At 38.8% G+C, this 23707-nt stretch overlaps 1 protein-coding gene across 2 annotated transcripts in view; it reads left to right on the top strand.

Annotated features, from left to right (window-relative positions):
• The window catches only part of MS3_00001986 (uncharacterized protein), a 51252-nt gene that overhangs the window by 20717 nt on the left and 6828 nt on the right, over nucleotides 1-23707 (top strand). For both annotated transcript variants that reach the window (XM_051209531.1, XM_051209530.1), the window contains exons 13-20: nucleotides 210-358; nucleotides 4402-4499; nucleotides 10299-10419; nucleotides 10875-10959; nucleotides 14026-14137; nucleotides 15931-16009; nucleotides 21962-22210; nucleotides 22311-22592. In XM_051209531.1, coding sequence (XP_051074985.1) covers nucleotides 210-358; nucleotides 4402-4499; nucleotides 10299-10419; nucleotides 10875-10959; nucleotides 14026-14137; nucleotides 15931-16009; nucleotides 21962-22210; nucleotides 22311-22592 — 1175 coding nt within the window. The remainder of the gene's footprint in view (nucleotides 1-209; nucleotides 359-4401; nucleotides 4500-10298; nucleotides 10420-10874; nucleotides 10960-14025; nucleotides 14138-15930; nucleotides 16010-21961; nucleotides 22211-22310; nucleotides 22593-23707) is intronic.

Here is a 23707-nt window from a genome sequence, read left to right as displayed (position 1 = left end):
TTTGCATTTGGAAAATAGACAATCTAAACATTTAATTTAGGTTGCCTTAACAATGGTGTCCAAACTAATATCAATCGGTAATAAGCACCACTTAGAAATTTACACATAGTTGGTCCGACAACTTGTTTGTTACAAATTTATTGTATAATTGTGACATCGTACATGTACTACTTTAAATCTAATCCTAAAATATTACTTCTTATTCTCAGATTATGCAACACGTCTGATTAGATGTACCAGTGTTTCATCAACAAATCCAACTTATCTTGATGACTTGGACTTTGATTGCAATCAAATTCCATCAATATTAGATGCTCTCAACTGTTTAGCTTCCTGTCCATGGAAAATTAATAACACCGTATGTTGAACCAAGTGTTTTTTACGTGTAATGTAAACTATATATATATATATATCATGGGTTTTATGGGCTTCTTTTCTTCTAGGCGAACATTTTGTCACATCTATTGCTGTGCTAAATTACTGATATAGCGAAACCGGTATTCTGACTAAAAGACTTAAAAATCAATTCTGATTTGTTTACTATTAAGTACAGAAAAGCAAATTTGTTATTTATTTACAAGCGTTTTTCGGGGTGCAAACATCAGACACTTTACGCTATTCTTTCACTCAGTAACATTCTTTGTCAAGATTTTCAGGCATAAAAGAAAAGTGCTGGAATTAAGTAGTTCACTAAAACAAATACATGTTTCAATTTTTGTTTTCTCCTAAACGTTACTTACTTACGCCTGTTACTCCTCGTGAAAGAGCATAAGCGGCTCACCAACATTCTCCATCCAACCCTATCCTGGGTAATCTTTTCCAGTTGTTATTCATCTTTTTCATATCTGCTTCTATTTCCCGACGTAATGTTCTTTGACCTTCCTCTTTTCCGCTTCCCTTCAGGATTCCAAGTCAGGGCTTGCCTCGTGATGCAGTTTGATGATTTACGTAATGGATGTCCTATCCATTCCCATCGTCTTTTCCTAATTTCCTCTTCAACTGGAATCTGATTTGTTCTCTCACAAAGAAGGCTGTTGTTGATGGTGTCCGGCCAATGGATGTTGAATATCTTGCGTAGACAGCTATTTATAAATACTTGTACCTTCTTGATGATGGTTGTTGTAGTTCTCCATGTTTCAGCTCTGTACAGTAGAACGTTGATATTGAAGATTGGTATTGTAAATTCTGACTTTGATATTGGTCGAAAGTTGTTTTGAGTTCCATATGTTCTTCAATTGTAGGAATGCGGCCCTTGCTTTGTCAACCCTCGCCTTTACGTCTGCATCTGAACCTCCTTGTTCATCGATGATGCTTCCCAGACATGTGAAGGATTCTACATCTTCCAGAGTTTCGCCATCAAGAGTGATTGGATTGCTGTTCTCCGTTTCGAATTTGAGAACCTTGGTTTTCCCCTTGTGTAGTTTGAGGCTTACTGATGCAGAGACTGCTGCTACACTGGCTGTCTTTATCTCCATTTGTTCATGTGTATGCGATAGGATGGCTAGGTCATCTGCGAAGTCCAAATCGTCTAATTGGTTTTGAGCTGTTCATTGTATGCCGTGCTTTCCCTCAGATATCGAGTTCTTCATAATCCAGTCGACCAGCAGAAGAAAGAGGAAGGGAGAGAGTAGACAGCCTTGTCTGACTCCGGTCCTTACTTGGAATGCATCTGTGAGCTATCCTCCATGCACTACTTTGCACTGTAGTCCGTCGTATATGTTCCGGATAATGTTGACAATCTTCTCAGGAACGCCGTATTGTCGAAGAAGTTTCCATAATGTCCTCCTATCTACACTGTCGAATGCCTTTCCATAATTAATGAAGTTGATGTACAGTGACGAGTTCTACTCAACTGATTGTTCGACGATGATTGGTAGTGTCGCAATTTGGTTTGTGCACGACCGATTCTAACGGAATCCAGCTTGTTGACCTCGAAGTTGGGCATCTACTGCGTCTTTCATCCGGTTCAGCAACACTTTTAAAGACTTTCCCTGGTATTGACAGTAGTGTGATGCCTCTGTAGTTTTCACATTTTCTCAGATCTCCTTTCTTTGGAATCTTGATGAGGTGTCCTTCTTTCCAGTCTATCGGCACTTGTTGTTGTTGTTGTGCTTCTATGTACTCAGCTTGTGCTTGAACTTTCTCTCCTCGTGTTCGGCTTTTGATAATTGCTGTCTTACTAATTAATTGTTAAGTTATACGTAAAGCGTCAGATAAAAGTGGTAATGTAGATGATAATTTTGTCAATTTCCATCAAATAGTCATTAAAATATGTTTTTAAGTTTGCCTTATTATCGAATAACCAACGAAATACAATCACATCGTAAAAGATTTCAATAAATCATATAATTAGCGTGCCGAGATGAATAGCAATGAAACAGATTTAATGTATTTGCTTAACCATTGAAAATGTAACTCCAAAAACCAGAGGAATGGCAGGGAACTCTAGAGGGTGTCCGTGGGCCACTTACCTACCTTCGTAGAGGAGCATGGGCCGACCACCAACATTCTTCATCGAACTCTGTCCTGGGCAGTCTTTTCCTAATTTGCTCCTCAGCTGGAACCTGGTTTGTTCTCTCCCACAGTAGACTGTTGCTGATGGTATCCGGTCAACGGACATTGAGTATTTTGTGTGGAAAATTGTTTATAAATACTTTTAGCTTCGACTTCATACAGTAGAACTGTCTTGACGTTCGTATTAAAGATGCTCACTTTGATCTAGGTTGACAATTGTTTTGAGTTCTACATATTTTTAACTGTAGGAATGCTGCCCTTACTTTACCAATCCTCGCCTTTACGTCTGCATCGGATCATCCATGTCCATCGACGATACTTCTTAGGTGCGTGAAAGACTCCACCTCTTCCAGAGCTTCTCCATCAAATATGACTGGGTTGATGTTCTCCGTGTTGTATTTGAAGGTCTCGCTTTTTCCCTCGTGTGTGTTAAGTGAATAATTTTTAATTCCGACTTCAATAACAGTGAACGAAACCGCTCTTTATTCTCTTCATTCCTGCCCACTAACTAAGGACAGGAATCCAAGCTCACTTGGAAACTCTGTCCTTAGAGGCTCCACGAAAGTAATAATCATTTGAACACATCCATTTAAACTCAGATCTTATCCCTGTGCTTTCCAGAAACAGAAATTATCATACTAAGCGAACTTCAGGCAAAAATTAATATCGTGCTTAATCAACAAAAAATCACATTGGATGTTTTACTGTGTGAAAATCACATTAAAAGTCAATGCACAATCTTACTGTTATTTTCTCAATTTAACATCCCCTAGCTAAAAATTCCCTTCCTTAATACCAGCGTAAAACGTAAGAGTATGTAGTTGATCCTTTAGTCTTGTACACACAGCGGTCTCTAGCATAACCGAAATTCTTCGAAATTTCCAGTTTCTTTTCATATTATACAAATCATCATCAAATTAGTCAGTCACAGTTCTTCATGATCAAATTTTGTTCCGTAAAGTGTGTGCGTCATTCTCCTGTAAACCATGTTCTCGATTTTCACCATCTAGTCTATTGTTACGTAGTTTAGAAAAAAAGTCGCTGTACTTCAGCAATAAAAAATAAGATTTCCAAAATACACTAAATTCATTTTGTGTTAAAGCGTCTCATCAGTTGTAAATAAACTGCTTAAAGTTCCAACAACTATTAAACCAATCCAACTACACTATTTCAATCATAAAGAATAGATTATTATTTTATTTATTTATTTTAACACATAGTTATTGGTACAAGGAGGCACCAAATACATATGCGCCACACAAATCTCATTTGATTTGTGTGAGGGCTGTGATACTGCCCGGGTGCCCAAACCGAAACAAGTGGTTCTCTTAGGGGGCCACACCCAGAGCACTCGACCTAAAGGTCTGATACACAAGGCAGTGAAGCAACATAATGAGATGCAGTCCCATGGTAGCCGGTGACCAACGATAGGTTCATACGCCATTTGTTCCTTCAGGATACTGGAGCTCATGTGCTCCATTGGTTTGGAATCAGGGTTTTCCAACTCCCGTAGGTGGACTCTCCATGTCCACTAACCCGGTTAAAGCGCCGGACATTCGGTTTTCGTCCTCTGAATTTCGTAAACAACACCCCTGTCACGAGAAGGCAGTAAGTAGGACTTCCTTATCAATGTATGTATACGCGTGGCCGTGTGAGAGCATTTCGAGAGGTAGAGCTTACTCTCCCCACTCTCGGCCGTATCAGGGCATTTGGGGATGTAGTATAACTGGAGAGTTCGAAAAATCAAGACCACTGCTAGTTGATTTATGATTTGTTCAGTTGTTTTTGAAGCACAAGTCACTCATGTTAAGTAATATGTGATTTAAGATTGATTGTACGCTTCACATTTTAGTCACTAAATCTAGTATTTTATCAAATTATCGTCAGATTTTAGACTATCTTATTCAAGTGGCACGTTCTGGTGGCAACGAAACTCTCAATATTCCCGAATGGAGAAGTAAACCTAAACGTGTGGATTTGAGAAAGTTAGTTTTCAAGAGAGATTAATTATTCATACATGTTCATTATTAGTGTAAAACTTAAATCTGTGTTTTTCATTCGCTCTTAAAAAGTATGTGTGTGCACATTTTTTGTATATCACAAATGAATCTTCTAACATATACCTCTTCATAGAATTATCTTTCTAGGACTTATTCTTTACTGAATTTATCAAACGTTAAGACATTTAATTGGGATTTTATACATATTTACCCACATATTATTGCTGTCATTAAAATTTAGACTAATGTTGATCTTGAGGTAGCTAACTAGTTGCATTTGTTGCAGTGATCAATTTCATAAACGGTAGCACTTATGAATTGTTATAATGAGCTGATTGTAAATCCAATTACTGCACAATGTTTTGATTACTTATAGTAAGAATAAACATACTTAAAAAAGTTACATTGGTGCTTTAAAGTTTTTGTTTTAATGTCGTTAGTTCACCCAACATAACTGTATCTTCTCTTCTCAACTACCTTGAGAATAGTCTACAATTTTCTTCCTGAACACTACTAGGCTACAGTATGAAGCAGTTTTTCTGTGCCAATTTCATCAGACAGAAACTAGTGTCAAAACTCTATCAGTGTTGAGACTAACTAGCAAAATCCCGTATTTTTGATAGTCTCTTCTCTTATTTTTCCAGTAATCAATTTACTGTTGAGTATGAAGATGATTTCTAGTGCCTTCCGATTCATCTGGGTAGTAAATCTTTGATATTATGCTTCGTATATAAGTAGCTAGGGTGTGTTGTTAGTAAACTTTCGAAAAGAATGTTATCTAACTTGTAAAGAATATATTTGATTAGAGTTATTTGTCCATTATACTTTCCACTGAGGCATCTCTCGTAATTTATGTGTATCCTATCCATTTCAATGTAATTGCAACCTGATCGAAGCTGCTACCTTGACGCGGTGGTCGAGCTTGCCTATCGTGATGACCCAACCGAGCTATATTGGCTGGAACATATGTTCCTGCAGGTTCTACCATGCCAGGCAGGTCGATTGGTGAACGGTAAGGCTAAAAGCGGCAACTCAAGGTCTGAGGGCGAAGTCGTACTGCTGACTGTAGAGGGGTGTGACAGCAGTAAGGTGTTTCCCTCGGACAACCAGCATCTGCAGCGTTGCTGCCTTCCCACAAGGAGTGGTGGGGTTAGAAAAGGTCGACCCTAAAAATGTCACACCTCACCTTACCTCACGGATTTTCGTCTCCGGCGGTAAGGCCCTTTGAAGAACGGAGCTAACACGTCAAAAACCTTCCACAAAAAGGCCGTGCGCGACCGGCCTCAAGCAGTTGTCCCTTGGGCTCTGCGGTCACGCTCCCAGGTCGTTAAGACCAACACTAATCAATTTCCTTTTCAGGTTCCTCAAGAAATACCCTTCCACGGTGTGGGCATCCGGGAAGTGACATCAGCCCTCATACCCGTGACAGCACACGAGACAAGTTGGTCACATTCTAATCCTTCCTATACCTTCTAATACCTCTCTTATCTCCATGACTAACTCTCCTCACGTCTCTTTATCACCTCGCACCGCTAGGGCAAACGATTCGAGTACTCGGAACGCTATTCCTGGTCTCCTCAAACCACGCTCTAAACTACACGTAGGAGCTTTTAACGTCCGAACACTGTGCCAAATAGGACGAAAAGCTTCCTTAACTAGGACTTTAGAATCTCGCGCCATCGATGTGTGCTGCGTCTCCAAAACGCGCATACAGGATCCGAGTAGCGTCATTCATTTGACCTCACCATGTCAAAATAAAGAACCAACTCGATTTACGCTTCGTGTATCTGGAAGCCCTGATTCTGCTTCCCGTGGCCTCGCCGGCGTAGGTATAGCATTGAGTCCTAGGGCAGAACTAGCTCTCTTAGACTGGATCCCAGTAGACAGTCGTTTGTGTGCTGTCCGACTGAACGGAACAGTAAGAATCCGGAAAGATAGGAACACTCGTCGTTGCCTCTTCGTCGTCTCTGCCTATTCTCCCACTGACTGCAGCTCAGATGATGTAAAAGATGAGTTTTACAGAAAGCTTTCGGACCTTCTCCGAAAAGCTAAGCGCTCGGATGTAGTAATAGTGGCCGGTGACTTTAATGCTCAAGTAGGTAAACTAAGCGATAGGGAAAGACACCTAGGTGGATCTTATGGTGTCGTGGCTCAGAGAACAGATAATGGCGACCGTCTGTTGCAGCTATGCTCAGATAACCGCCTGTTCCTTGCAAATACTAACTTTAAACATAAAGAAAAACATCTTTTAACATGGAGACCCCCTAATTCGTCCCAATGTTGGACCCAAATAGATCACATAGCTATCAGCCACCGATGGAGGGGCTCGATGGAAGACTGTCGCTCATTCTGGAGCACATGCTTAGATTCAGATCATGCCATAGTACGAGCGCGTATCTGTCTGCGTCTTACTGGACGTAGGAAAGACGCTGGAAGTAAACTTTTAGGGCCCTACTTAATGATAGTCAAGCTAAGAGTATATTTCAGGAACAACTAGGAAAACAGTTAGACAGTCATGTAAGTGATACCCACCCCGAGGCAGCATGGAATGATATCCGAAAAGCTGTGGAAACAGCAATGATATCTGCTAGTACGGTAACCCGTAAAGTTAGGGAGCGACACTGGATCTCAGTAGCATCTATCGCACTGATAGATGCTCGGAAACTCATTCCACCTGGCTCTGAACATAATGAAGAGCGGAGTCAGCTTAAGTGCAAGCTGACAAGAAGCCTACGCAATGATCGTGAACAGTGATGGGTAGCGAAAGCAAGAGAGATGGAAAAGGCAGCGGCAATCGGTAATAGCAGACAATTGTTCAAACTTGTTAAGGAAACCGGTATTAGGAACCCGACTGTTAGCGAAACAATCTCAGAGAAAGATGGACATATTATACATTCTCAATCCGGGAGATTGGATCGATGGGCAGAACACTTTAGGGATCAGTTCAACTGGCCTTCAGCCACACTTCGGTTTCCCACGATCTCTAGTCAACCTTAATGGCAAGTTAATGTAGGTCCTCCGTCCCTTTACGAAGTTGAAAAGCCATAGGAAATCTGAAACGAGGGAGAGCAGCAGGCCCTGACAGGTTTACTCCTGAGATTTTTAAGGATGGTGGTCCAGTATTAGCAATGAGATTAACCGAGGTCTTAGGTAGGATTTGGGAACTGGACGTAATCCCATTTGACTGGTCTCAATCACTGATTGTGCCAGTCTATAAGAAAGGACAAAAGTCCTCTTGTGACAATCACAGAGGAATCAGTTTGACTAATATAGTGTCTAAAATATTAGTTTCAATAATACTTCGACGCCTAACTAAAGCTCGTGAAGAGCAGATTAGAGAAAACCAGGCTGGTTTTCGACCCGGACGTGGTTGTATAGATCAGATGTTCACACTACGTCAGGTTCTAGAACACAGACACCCCACAATGGTAGTATTTCTCGACCTTAAGGCGGCATTCGACTCTGTTGATCGTGAGGTTATATGGCAGTGTTTGTCACTGAAAGGAGTACCAAAGAAGTACATTAACCTTATAAAGGCTCTCTACTCGAACACAACTGGTAAAGTGAGAGCTTATGGCGAACTGTCATCAGAATCGATTACCTCAAGTGGTGTTCGTCAGGGCTGTCCACTCTCTCCATTCTTGGTCAACTTTGTCGTCGACGTACTTTTAGAGATAACACGTTCCTCGTCTAGATTTCCAGGGGTTGAACTTTTACCGGGAGGTTCACTCGTTGACTTAGAATATGCAGATGACATAGTTTTATTTGGTGAAGACGCTGACAAAATGCTGAGTCTTCTGACCACTCTAAGCAACAATGCAAGCATGTTCGGGATGCGATTCTCTCCCTCGAAATGCAAAATGTTGCTTCAGGATTGGGTTACATTGACACCCGAACTAATGATAGGGAACGAAGTAATTGAGCGTGTCGATCGTTTCACTTATATTGGAAGTCTCATCAGCCCTTGTGGTTTAGTGTGTGACGAAATCTCAGCACGGATACAGAAGGCTCGACTAGCTTTTACCAACTTGCGTCATTTATGGCGTAGACGAGATATCCGTCTATCAACCAAAGGACGTGTTTACTGCGCAGCAGTTCGTTCCGTCCTACTTTATGGCAGTGAAACATGGTCGGCAAGAGTAGAGGATATTCGTAGGTTACAAGTATTTGTTCAAAGGTGCCTTCGAAATATTGCTCGTATATCCTGGGACCATCGAGTAAGTAACACAGTTGTTAGGAAACGGGTACTAGGTAAGGATGGCAAATCAATTGATGACGTAGTGAAACTTCATCAGTTGAGATGGCTGGGACATGTGTTATGTACGCCCAACGACCGACTTCCTCGACGTGCGATGTTCAGTGGTATAAGAATAGGTTGTAAGAAAGCTAGGGGCGGCCAATCCAAAACATGGCACAAGTCCATAAAGTCACTGACAAATAGACTGTGTCATGTTGGTAGGTGTAGACTACCTGGTTGGGGACCGCGAGATGATAGCAACCGATGGTTAGAGACCCTGATTGACATGACTCAAAATCGTTTGCAATGGCGCAGGTGCATCCACTCTCTGTGTTCTCCCAAATTCTAATCTTCTAAATTCTTCATGTCCCTTTCTTTTTTCCTCTTTCTAAATTTATTTCACTGGATTATACTCTTTAAATAACATCTCCAAACCCTAATCTTCCCGATTACTGCTTATACTCTTATTACCTCTACCACTACGGGATTTGAATCTACCACTGCATCTCTGTGCTAATGTGGTGTGGCAACTCGAACTGATGTACGTACGTACGAAGTTCTACGTTGTTACTGACTGACTGACTGAATGTAATTGCAAAATTCCATCATCACTTTCTACAGAGCACTTATTGCACAGATATATATGAACATTGAATAAACATGATAGTGTGATGGGAAGGTTATAATACTGGATTATGTAGTGTAAATAATAACAAATGTGCAAATGAAAAACCTTGTAAAATCAATGAGTTAACGATGAATTATATTATGATGAATGGAGTGGCATAATTAAGATGTTTTCTGTCAAAATAATTAAAGCTGATACAGAGGGATTAAATTAAATGACTAAAATCATGCGGATATGGGAAATAAGTTAAGACCATAGTGAGCATATATACACACTTCCACCTTCATTTCATGGATAGGAAGTGCTTTTGTTTTAAGGATTACAAACCAATGGAGCACATGAGCTCCAGTATCCTGAAGGAACAAATGGCGTATGAACCTATCGTTGGTCACCGGCTACCATGGGACTGCATCTCATTACGTTGCTTCACTGCCTTGTGTATCAGACCTTTAGGTCGAGTGCTCTGGGTGTGGCCCCCTAAGAGAACCACTTGTTTCGGTTTGGGCACCCGGGCAGTATCACAGCCCTCACACAAATCAAATGAGATTTGTGTGGCGCATATGTATTTGGTGCCTCCTTGTACCAATAACTATGTGTTAAAATAAATAAATAAGGAGTTATATACGAAGAAATCTGTGTAGATTTAGACGAATTGTATCCGCAACCTTAAAACCAACTCGCGGACCGGTGAAGTGATTACAATAGATTCAATCCCAAGGAATAGAACTCCTAACCGCTTTCCTCACGCCTGTAGAACCACACTGGGACATGTTCTTGTATCTGAGTTGAAAGCAAGATCTGGCTACGGCTTATGTACCTTGCTGCACTAGAGCAACTGACAAATACACATCCTTCTCTATATTATCTGTATTTTACATAATTATCTTGTGTTCTTTGAATATATATGTGTATATTGTAGTGATATGACCGCCAAAGAACGTCGGCTCGCCTACAGAAAATACCATGAGGATAGACAAGATTATGGTGAATTTTGTTCACTGTGGAGCACTGAACTGTACAGACTGTCTATAGCTAATCAAGTATGCTCCTTCACTATAAAATTGCTTTTGTTAATTTTTCAAATTATGTCTTCAATTTCTGTTTTGATTTACGTTCCCAGTAAAATCTCATAACCAAATGTTCTGTCAAATAAATTGTCCACCAATAGATCTTGTTTTATTCTCAAACTATACTGAGTCATTTCGTACACCATCAATATGGTATTACAATTATAATTGTAGAATCTATACGATGGTTCTAATATAACGACTAAGTCAAATGTAGAAATTCTAAATTGAGAAGGGAATTCAATAGAAACATTTGATATTATTTCTAAGGTCGATCCTACAATCTATTTCAATTCAGTGTGTCTATACGTATATGAGCTGCTGCTACTCTCTTAGTTGTATCTACTAACGACGTAAATTTAACGCATTTGTTTTTGACACATGTTAATAATTATTTGTTTCTATTTATAAATCTTTCCTTTTGATAGTATCGTGACAAAATTATTTGGTTTCCACATAGTATGGATTTCCGTGGTCGTGTATATCCTTGTCCTCCCCATTTCAATCATACCGGTATGTAATCTAATATCCTGTGTGCATTTCTTAGGTTAATTAAGCTTTTCCGTATTTTTGTTACAAGCGTATGATAAGTTTCCTCACAATATATGAGCTTAGAGAAAGATAAATGGTTTTCAAAAGTATAATTATATCAGTATGTAGTTTTCTGGAGGTTATTGATTAAAAACGCGAAGTTCAGTGAAGGGATCTCTTCAACGAATTTATTATAAGGCTGTACAATCGTATATGTTATAAGTACTGGTTCCATGAGGGCATATGAACAAGGAATGGACATGATGAGGCAATCGAAAGGTTATAATACCAGACTACGTAATATGGATGATAACAATGAAGTTGATAAGCTAGAAACCAGTTACAATGTGAATGCAGTAAGATGATTAAAATGCTTTTATTGTAATAATAACGATAGGATTTACTTTTTTGTACACACAATTCTGGCTTGAGCTCATAGACGGTAAGAGCTTCTGTTGTTTTAAGGAGTTGAATACGAAGAAATATAGGTAGATTTGTACGAATTGTATACACAACGTTAAAATCAACCAGTGGATCGGTAGAATGGTTAGAGTCCATTAGATGTTCAAGAATGGAACTTCTAACTTTCCTCTTACCCTTGTAAAATCACACTGGGACATGCCCTCGTATCCGAGATGAAAGCGAGCGCTGGCTACGGCCTATGTACCTTGCTTGATTGCCACCGCTATCATGAGCCAACCTCAATTAGACATTCACTAAAAACCAGTAGCCACTAGACGACTTCACAAAGCTCTATGCTGATAATTATCATGTCTTCACTAGTGGCTAATTTCAAGAGACAGTTCTACATAACTGAAAATCTATGGTCCATTAGGTGATTCTGATGAGTAGTCATGTATCAGATTCACTAAAACAACCGTTGTGTTCACTTGAATAACATACTCGAGGTCTGTTTGAGTCAGAAGATTGTCTTGTTTACTCGGATATATATACGGTTCTACAATAAATCATTACTAGTTAAATCTAAGCTCAAATTCATGATGATAAGACAACAACAGCAGTCAACCGTTAACCCAGCGTAAAAAAATGGGTTAAAAATGGCTGTCCACGCAACATAAGTTCCGACCAATAAGAACATAGCTGGTTTGTCGATAATCAGTTTAACCAATAAGATATAAGAAAAGGGGATAAACCCTGATTACTAATAAGTAATATGGTCCTAAAACGAGAATTTCTCACCATGACCAGTGAGCTCCAAACGAGTTAGATGTGAGGCAATTAACCAAAGAAAACAATGGAAGATAGTAGCTCAATATCATGAAGTGGTAGACACCATTTGGTTCCGGCTTAGTGATCTAGAGGTTAAGCGCTTATGCACGAGATATGAATTCCTGAGTCCGGTCCTCCATGGGATCGTAAGTCCTCACTGCTAAACTGTTTCATACTAGGACGGAGTAACTGTCCAGTGCTCCCCGGTTTTGAATGGATGTCTAACTTCGGTCGATTTATGACATCGATAGTATAACCATATTATTGAGATCTGATTAAATGATAAATGTTCAATCATAACACTTCGACAATCCAATAACAGACACTTATAAATAAATCAAAATGTATTGATAAACAGATTTTTAAAAAGTGAATATGGTCTAATAAAGCACTCATATTTGCCAAGAAGAATAGCGAATGCATTTGTCCCCTTTTCATCGCCTTATAGTCTTATGACACTAATTTTCACCAAAAAAATTCACGTGTTGTAGATCAGTATTAAGCATTGACGTCCCCCACCTGCACCTTGTATGTTTCTGTCCTACTGTTTCTCTCATATGGATCTTGTGTAACCCCTCTGCCAAAGATATATGTGATACTATCCGGCTTCTCAAGCCATAGTCAGTCAGTCGTTAGCAACTCAAAATATGTTACATGTGCATCGGTTCGATTCGCTACATCATATCCGCACAAAGATATGAAATGATTTTAAGACAATTACAAAATAAATAGATACAGTAACATAATAGGTGGGATTTGAAAAAACTAGGTATAAACAGTATAATTCGAACATAAAACGTATGAAATTATTGTAAAACTTAGTCAAAGAGAAGATAAAAAGTAAATGTTTCTGCACCACTGTGGTCGGCCCTAAGACATACCACCGAACATTTTCAACCACTGATCACTCAGACCCTAACCAGACAGTCTACATCTACCAACACACTGATTTCATGGACTAACGCCATATCTCGCTTTGGCCTCCACTATCTCCTAACTTACTCCTAAAGCATACAAGTTAGGTGGTGCTTGGACATATGTGAATACATGTCCCAACCACCACAGTCGATGGAGATTTACAACCTCAATGACCGATTAATCGAATTTACCTAGCACCATGTGCCTTGCATCTGCATTGTTCATTTAGTGGTCCCAACATAAATGACCAACGCTCTAAGGGCATCTATAGTCAAATAATTGCAATCTGTAGATATCTCCTATTTTTAAAGTCCACGTTCCACAGCCATAAACGAATATAAAACCTAAAGCATGCCAGATAGGATAGGGTCTGGATCATCAACCTATAGGTTGAAAGTCAACTCTTCTAACCACCAAAGCACTCCTCCATTTTCATTATGGGAACTAGGCATCAAACTATGGGGTTCCTGAAACTTTGTAATATTGCTAGTTGCTCACAAAGCATCACATTGCTTTAATTATTCAGTACTTTAAAAATAAACACTTATTTCCTCATTTCTTTCCCATGTAAAAAGTACTTTGTACACTTCAGATCGGTTTTTTAGTTTGCTGAACTTCAAATTGTTGTATCTAAATTTAAAAGCGATAATTAATCAAACTGTAAGTATAGGTATTCATTTAATTTTTTTAATTCGATAAGCGTAATGTTTTGCTTACTTACCGAATAAAAGAAACAAGTGGTTTTTGTACCACAATACTATGCATATATAGCAAATGATAGTCACTTTTTTACTTCTAGTGATTACATCTGATTGTAAACTAACTTTATTTGGTATGAATCTTTAAAATATTATATAGGCAAGTATAACGTGAAATATTTTTCAACTCTTATCCATTTAGGTAGTGATGTGGCTAGAAGTCTTATTGTATTTGCAAAGGGATTACCTCTTGGTCCTAATGGCCTAGATTGGCTTAAAATACACTTAGTCAATTTAACAGGTTTAAAGAAGAGGTAAGAGGTACATTATTTTAAATAAACAATGTACTAATATATCATGAAAATTTCAAATTTATTTGTTTCTTTTCTAGAATAATAAACCAATAAGTTAATCTTGTACAAATTTTATCAAAATATTCGAAATAGTTTAAATTGTCTCGTTCATTGTTCACAACATCTTATAATTAACTGTACAAATATCAACTGTTTAATGTTTGCGTAACCAATGTACGTATTTCAGTCCATGTCGTTTAGTAGCTCTCAGTCGGCTACAACGTAGTACCAGGCACTTATGTGCATCCGTCCAAGTTGCCATATCTTAATAACACAAGATGAACACCTAATTCATAGAAGTATTTACTTCAATAGTAGTAATATATAAAAGAAAGATTGCATATAAGAATATAATACAGGAATAAGGAATTAGTCGGTAGAAAGAAAGATATAAATCAATTTTAATCTCGTGGTTTGAGGGAAGACAGAGTGTATACACCGACGCCATTGCGATCGATTTTGAGCCACGTCACCCAATCTCTAACCACTGGTTACGATAGTCGTGTGGACCCCAACCAAGTAATCTACATCTACCAACATGGCTAAGACTAGAAGTTAGCGATTCTAAGAATTGATGCCACGTTTTGGTTTGGCCACCCCTAACTTTCCTCCAACACTAGTCAGCATTGCGCATCGTGGTAATCAGTGTTTAAACATGCGTAACACGTGACCCAACCATCTCGGTCGATGAAGATTCCCAACCTTATCAACTGATTTTCTATCATTCCCTAATATCCTGCGTTTAACCTCACTGTTACTCATCCGGTGATCTCAGCAGATGCTGGCAATATTTCTAAGGCATCTGTGATCAAATACTAATAACTTACGAGTATCCTCTACCCTTAATGGCCACGTTCCCCAGTCGTAAAGTAGGACAGAACGAACTGCTGTGCAGTATACTCGTCCCTAAATTGGTAGACGGATATCTCTTTTTCTCCATAAGTAACGTGAGTTGGCAAAACGAGCTTTCTGAATCCGTGCAGAGATTTTGTCAGACATCAACCCATTAGTGTTGATCAAACTTCCAAGATACGCGTTTAACTACTTCACTGCCTATCCTTAGTTCAGGTGTTGGCACAGGCCAAACAGGACTATATCGTTTGATATCTTTATAAACTGTTAAATGAAAACGCATTTATACTTAGCTTCTAAACTACATAATCAATTAATGTTGAGTTTCACATTTCATAGAATAAAAAGCAAACGGTTACTGTATAAATAGATTATAGAATTGCTTAACTATTATACAGATATAACAAACCACAAGATAATAATGATAATATTGAAACCATTATGCAACATCGTAGACAAAAAGACAAGCAATACAGCTTTAACAATGGTACAATAATTTTTCAATTCCTACTTCTTAAAATTAAAGCTTTGTTTTTTCTTACTATCATTTACATTGTTTGAAGCTAAAAATTCTTTATAGTTTTATTGTTAACTAACTACAAAGTATATTCATTGCTACTTTACAATATATAAATGTTTGGTAATCATTTGTTTTTACTTTTTCTCTTAATTTATTAGTAGGATTCCCTAAATAAAAAGATATTCCTAGTTATAATATGTATAGTCAATTAGTTTTAGTGTTAGCTATTGTACATTTTCTGTATTTGCTTTCTAACGAACAAGTATCTGATTATCACATGTATTTGTGCTAATTTCTTTGTGTATAGTTATATAACTTTTTAATAGAAAAAGAAAAAAACAAATTAACTTAATTAGTAATGCTACTCAATTTTCCTTGTTAGATGCACCCACTCAGAACGTTTAGAATATGCCGATTCTATAATGAATGACATTATTGATTCTGCTGAGAAACCATTCGATGTAAGTTTGCTTATCATCAATATATATACTTCTTTATTGAAGATTTTTTCATTGGTAAAGGACAATGGTTGTGCTCAATAATAATTTTTGATCTTTTAAAAATACTCTTGAACTATTTCTATTTGATTATTTGTGTTTATTAAATCATTTGCTGTCAAATGACGACGAACTCTGCGGTCAAGATTGAAGTCTTTTCCGATTATTTTCAAGGTACAATAGCGACGTAGTCTATAATCTCCCTCCTAGCTTATTTGTGGTATTCCATCTGTTAATGTTTAAAGTCTTGATCATCATCACTCTGATTACTATTTCGGTGATTGATCTTAATTTATTAATAGTATTGCTTCGTGTTTATCAAACTTCATAGTTTAAGTTTTATGTTGGGTTAGAATTTCATCAATTTAACTCCATACATTGAGTAGTAGATGACAAGCAGCATTCACTTATCCATCTTTGTTGACCTAACATTAATTATTTTGTGATACTCAATTACTATATTTTTGAAGTGATCAATGAAGTGAAATAAATTTTTATTCTGTTACCTATTATAATGACATATATTTACTTTTTTAGTAAAACAATGTTAATACAACCTTATTGTCTAATTAATCTTAATTTCTCAGCACTACCCAGATCATTGTACCTGGTAGAACTATAAGAAAACGAATACAATTTCATTAATAATTAACTGAAGTTAGAAGTTCGAACGATTCAAATAGACACTTTTTAATTGACAGTTAAATTAGGATTCGAAAATGGGTAAAACCCATTCCGAATCCGCCCTCAAGATGTTAATAAGATTTCACATTTTATCAACGTAGAACTATTTGTTTACTTTAAGGTGATCAGAATATCTTAAATGTTACCTTCGTAAATTAATGCATTTGTTGTGAAATGCGTGTCAAATCAATGCTTCTCCAAACAAATCTAAAGCCTTCCACATTATCCTCCTCCCAAATTTTTTTATGATTTCTAGCCTGGTGTGGGATCAACACATACATATTGAAGAAGTATAGCTGCGTATTCACTACTGAAGATACTCGATAAGTCACCTGTTCCGACCGAAGCTGCTACCTTGACGCGGTGGTCGAGCTTGCCTATCGTGATGACCCAACCGAGCTATATTGGCTGGAACATATGTTCCTGCAGGTTCTACCATGCCAGGCAGTTCGATTGGAGAACGGTAAGGCTAAAAGCAGCAACTCAAGGTCTGAGGGCGAAGTCGTACTGCTGACTGTAGAGGGGTGTGACAGCAGTAAGGTGTTTCCCTCGGACAACCAGCATCTGCAGCGTTGCTGCCTTCCCACAAGGAGTGGTGGGGTTAGAAAAGGTCGACCCTAAAAATGTCACACCTCACCTTACCTCACGGATTTTCGTCTCCGGCGGTAAGGCCCTTTGAAGAACGGAGCTAACACGTCAAAAACCTTCCACAAAAAGGCCGTGCGCGACCGGCCTCAAGCAGTTGTCCCTTGGGCTCTGCGGTCACGCTCCCAGGTCGTTAAGACCAACACTAATCCAACTTCCTTTTCAGGTTCCTCAAGAAATACCCTTCCACGGTGTGGGCATCCGGGAAGTGACATCAGCCCTCATACCCGTGACAGCACACGAGACAAGTTGGTCACATTCTAATCCTTCCTACACCTCCTAATACCTCTCTTATCTCCATGACTAACCCTTCTCACGTCTTTTTATCATCTCGCACCGCTAGGGCAAACGATTCGAGTACTCAGAACGCTATTCCTGGTCTCCTCAAACCACGCTCTAAACTACACGTAGGAGCTTTTAACGTCCGAACACTGTGCCAAATAGGACGAAAAGCTTCCTTAACTAGGACTTTAGAATCTCGCGCCATCGATGTGTGCTGCGTCTCCAAAACGCGCATACAGGATCCGAGTAGCGTCATTCATTTGACCTCACCATGTCAAAATAAAGAACCAACTCGATTTACGCTTCGTGTATCTGGAAGCCCTGATTCTGCTTCCCGTGGCCTCGCCGGCGTAGGTATAGCATTGAGTCCTAGGGCAGAACTAGCTCTCTTAGACTGGATCCCAGTAGACAGTCGTTTGTGTGCTGTCCGACTGAACGGAACAGTAAGAATCCGGAAAGATAGGAACACTCGTCGTTGCCTCTTCGTCGTCTCTGCCTATTCTCCCACTGACTGCAGCTCAGATGATGTAAAAGATGAGTTTTACAGAAAGCTTTCGGACCTTCTCCGAAAAGCTAAGCGCTCGGATGTAGTAATAGTGGCCGGTGACTTTAATGCTCAAGTAGGTAAACTAAGCGATAGGGAAAGACACCTAGGTGGATCTTATGGTGTCGTGGCTCAGAGAACAGATAATGGCGACCGTCTGTTGCAGCTATGCTCAGATAACCGCCTGTTCCTTGCAAATACTAACTTTAAACATAAAGAAAAACATCTTTTAACATGGAGACCCCTAATTCGTCCCAATGTTGGACCCAAATAGATCACATAGCTATCAGCCACCGATGGAGGGGCTCGATGGAAGACTGTCGCTCATTCTGGAGCACATGCTTAGATTCAGATCATGCCATAGTACGAGCGCGTATCTGTCTGCGTCTTACTGGACGTAGGAAAGACGCTGGAAGTAAACTTTTTAGGGCCCTACTTAATGATAGTCAAGCTAAGAGTATATTTCAGGAACAACTAGGAAAACAGTTAGACAGTCATGTAAGTGATACCCACCCCGAGGCAGCATGGAATGATATCCGAAAAGCTGTGGAAACAGCAATGATATCTGCTAGTACGGTAACCCGTAAAGTTAGGGAGCGACACTGGATCTCAGTAGCATCTATCGCACTGATAGATGCTCGGAAACTCATTCCACCTGGCTCTGAACATAATGAAGAGCGGAGTCAGCTTAAGTGCAAGCTGACAAGAAGCCTACGCAATGATCGTGAACAGTGATGGGTAGCGAAAGCAAGAGAGATGGAAAAGGCAGCGGCAATCGGTAATAGCAGACAATTGTTCAAACTTGTTAAGGAAACCGGTATTAGGAACCCGACTGTTAGCGAAACAATCTCAGAGAAAGATGGACATATTATACATTCTCAATCCGGGAGATTGGATCGATGGGCAGAACACTTTAGGGATCAGTTCAACTGGCCTTCAGCCACACTTCGGTTTCCCACGATCTCTAGTCAACCTTAATGGCAAGTTAATGTAGGTCCTCCGTCCCTTTACGAAGTTGAAAAAGCCATAGGAAATCTGAAACGAGGGAGAGCAGCAGGCCCTGACAGGTTTACTCCTGAGATTTTTAAGGATGGTGGTCCAGTATTAGCAATGAGATTAACCGAGGTCTTAGGTAGGATTTGGGAACTGGACGTAATCCCATTTGACTGGTCTCAATCACTGATTGTGCCAGTCTATAAGAAAGGACAAAAGTCCTCTTGTGACAATCACAGAGGAATCAGTTTGACTAATATAGTGTCTAAAATATTAGTTTCAATAATACTTCGACGCCTAACTAAAGCTCGTGAAGAGCAGATTAGAGAAAACCAGGCTGGTTTTCGACCCGGACGTGGTTGTATAGATCAGATGTTCACACTACGTCAGGTTCTAGAACACAGACACCCCACAATGGTAGTATTTCTCGACCTTAAGGCGGCATTCGACTCTGTTGATCGTGAGGTTATATGGCAGTGTTTGTCACTGAAAGGAGTACCAAAGAAGTACATTAACCTTATAAAGGCTCTCTACTCGAACACAACTGGTAAAGTGAGAGCTTATGGCGAACTGTCATCAGAATCGATTACCTCAAGTGGTGTTCGTCAGGGCTGTCCACTCTCTCCATTCTTGGTCAACTTTGTCGTCGACGTACTTTTAGAGATAACACGTTCCTCGTCTAGATTTCCAGGGGTTGAACTTTTACCGGGAGGTTCACTCGTTGACTTAGAATATGCAGATGACATAGTTTTATTTGGTGAAGACGCTGACAAAATGCTGAGTCTTCTGACCACTCTAAGCAACAATGCAAGCATGTTCGGGATGCGATTCTCTCCCTCGAAATGCAAAATGTTGCTTCAGGATTGGGTTACATTGACACCCGAACTAATGATAGGGAACGAAGTAATTGAGCGTGTCGATCGTTTCACTTATATTGGAAGTCTCATCAGCCCTTGTGGTTTAGTGTGTGACGAAATCTCAGCACGGATACAGAAGGCTCGACTAGCTTTTACCAACTTGCGTCATTTATGGCGTAGACGAGATATCCGTCTATCAACCAAAGGACGTGTTTACTGCGCAGCAGTTCGTTCCGTCCTACTTTATGGCAGTGAAACATGGTCGGCAAGAGTAGAGGATATTCGTAGGTTACAAGTATTTGTTCAAAGGTGCCTTCGAAATATTGCTCGTATATCCTGGGACCATCGAGTAAGTAACACAGTTGTTAGGAAACGGGTACTAGGTAAGGATGGCAAATCAATTGATGACGTAGTGAAACTTCATCAGTTGAGATGGCTGGGACATGTGTTATGTACGCCCAACGACCGACTTCCTCGACGTGCGATGTTCAGTGGTATAAGAATAGGTTGTAAGAAAGCTAGGGGCGGCCAATCCAAAACATGGCACAAGTCCATAAAGTCACTGACAAATAGACTGTGTCATGTTGGTAGGTGTAGACTACCTGGTTGGGGACCGCGAGATGATAGCAACCGATGGTTAGAGACCCTGATTGACATGACTCAAAATCGTTTGCAATGGCGCAGGTGCATCCACTCTCTGTGTTCTCCCAAATTCTAATCTTCTAAATTCTTCATGTCCCTTTCTTTTTTCCTCTTTCTAAATTTATTTCACTGGATTATACTCTTTAAATAACATCTCCAAACCCTAATCTTCCCGATTACTGCTTATACTCTTATTACCTCTACCACTACGGGATTTGAATCTACCACTGCATCTCTGTGCTAATGTGGTGTGGCAACTCGAACTGATGTACGTACGTACGAAGTTCTACGTTGTTACTGACTGACTTCAATTTTCTAAATGGCCAGAGCCAAATTATTTAATGACAAACAGTTCGTATAATAATCATACTCCTGACTACAATACTCTCTTTCATACATTTAATTTGTTAGACCACAACATACTACTAATTACAAATACATAGATAATGCATCTAGGAAGAATAATCAAAAGATACATGAGTCACTTACTTCGACGATTTCACTATAAATCCAAATAATACAATTAGTTAAAGTATACATATGGGTATTACTCAACTTAACTATCGTTCACCAACTTTTTATCTAAGTCTTTAACGAGACTTGATGTCATCCACTATAGTTTAGTAAGTCTTACATTTTACAACAGACATCGCAAATTGATACTAAGATTTATTAACAGTTCCCATCATATTTGAAATGATCCTTTATGTATGTTTATGATGAACTGTTAATTAAACATTCCTGGATATCGGATCTACTCAGATGCAACTTTTTTAAGGAACTTGTGAGTTAGTTCTTATATGTGAAAATTATATGAACACACATAATTCATTCATTCATTTATCTTCATATTGTGAACTGTTCACATGATTCGCATATAGCCGACTCATATTATCCTACTTACTAAAGTCAACATCTGAATATAATTGGATAAGTACAGTAAAGGTTTGATTTTTAAACATTATGTACTTCTTTGATAATTTTAGTTTTGATTATTACCCTGAAGAAGTCCAGACAAGTTTTCTGAACGAAACGTTGGAATTAGATAAATTTTAAATATATTTTTTACAAATAATGTCTTCTGTATACTCCGCACCCAATTTCTGTCATACTATTCGTTCTAATATCGACGAGCATTCGTATAAATCAGTTAGTCCTCCTAAAGGAAATTCTATTTCTCACTGGACACTATTTAAATAATGAAAAACATCTGCTTCACTAATTGTCTTGTCATTTATACTGTCCAGTATTTCTCGATTTCTTTTATAGGGTAGGAGATGGTGGCAAAATCAAGCAGAGCCATGGCAAATCTTAGCTTGTTGTATCGAATTAAAAAACGCTTTGTCACATCCATCTGGACCAGAATCATATGTTTCTCATTTTCCTGTCCATCAAGATGGTTCTTGTAATGGATTACAACATTATGCCGCCTTAGGCCGTGATCTTCGAGGTGCAAAATCAGTTAATCTTACTAGTATGGATTATCCACAAGATTTGTACAGTGACGTTGTTGAAATCGTAAGTATTCATTAGTCTGTTTACACAACTCTGTATTCTTATCTAGGAGTGTTATATTTTTTAATGCATATTTTAACTCGAATCTTCCCCCTTTTACTAGGTAGAAGAACAAAGGCGTATCGATGCTGATGGCGGGAACTCTATTGCTAAAACACTTGAAGGTTTTGTTCGGCGTAAAGTTATCAAGCAGTCTATAATGACTACGGTTTATGGTGTTACTCCATATGGGGCTACTGAACAAATCCGTAAACAACTTCGCGACCTACCTGATTTTCCCAAAGAGTCTTTACTCCCTGCTTCTAGATATTTGGCTCGTTTAACACTGAATAGTATCGAAAAAGTTTTTACATCTTCAGTTGATATTCAAAATTGGCTTTGCAAAGTAATCATCTTGTCGATTAATGTCTCACTATTCTTATTGTATCGGTTTATTTTATTCTTTATGTGACTTGATTTCCAATAATATTTTCGGTTTATCATATAGCTATGTATATTAAATCTTACAGTTGCATGCCTACGAAGATTTTGAAAGATGTTTTAAAACTTCAATATTTTCTCATATAAGTTTTATAATATAGGTTACTCTGTAATGTTTTCTCGATGCTGTCAGTTACAAGTAAACCTAATAATATTCGTTGCTATATGTCATGTAATTTTCAGTATCGTTCAAGAACTTACCATGATAACATGCTTCTGGGCTATGGTAAAATTTTTATTCATTAATGAAAGGAATTTATCCAAAATACATACTACCATAGTTAGCTCCATTGCGGGTTACTTATTTTTTACTTTCCTTCAAGCATCATAAATATGACATTTCATTAGTTACAAAATACGCTTACCCTAAAGTATATTCACAGTGAGTGAACAGACAGGTAACAGTATTCAAAGCATAGAACAAGAAAATTAGTAAATGTTAAGAGTTATAAGGAAAAAAGAAACATTGAAATCATGAATTGATCAATGTTAGACCACCACTGAAAACCTGGAAGCACAAGACGGCCGTTTTTTCTTAGTATGGGACTTGTCAGCAGTGCATATCTACGATCCTGCACATGAGATTCGAATCCGGGACCTTTGGTCTAGTCCAAACGCCTAACCTCGACCACTGAATTGGCATTCACACAGGGCTAATGTCTAACTTTAATAAACCCACGATGTGGCGCGACCATCTTCCGTTGGATGTCGGCTCAATGGTCTAGGGGTTAAGCTTTTGCGCAAAACCGAAGGTCCAGGATTCGAACCCCATGTGCAGGATCGTAGATGAGCACTGCTCTCAGGTTTACAATGGCGCTCTGATTTAGATAGGTTCATGATTCCAATGAAATTCAGCAATTTCCACAATCCCAAACCAAAAAATAGAAATGCTTCCAACAAAATACATTAATAATCTTTCATCGCTTTTTACTTACGGCTTAGTCACTAGTCGTAATCAGTGTTAAACCTGACACATATGTACGTCAGCATCACGAGAGGAAATTGATAAACTGAATAACA

This window comes from Schistosoma haematobium, chromosome 1 (genome assembly GCF_000699445.3).
Source record: "Schistosoma haematobium chromosome 1, whole genome shotgun sequence".
Taxonomy (NCBI): Eukaryota; Metazoa; Platyhelminthes; class Trematoda; order Strigeidida; family Schistosomatidae; genus Schistosoma; species Schistosoma haematobium.
This window is presented reverse-complemented; position numbering and strand designations above follow the sequence as displayed.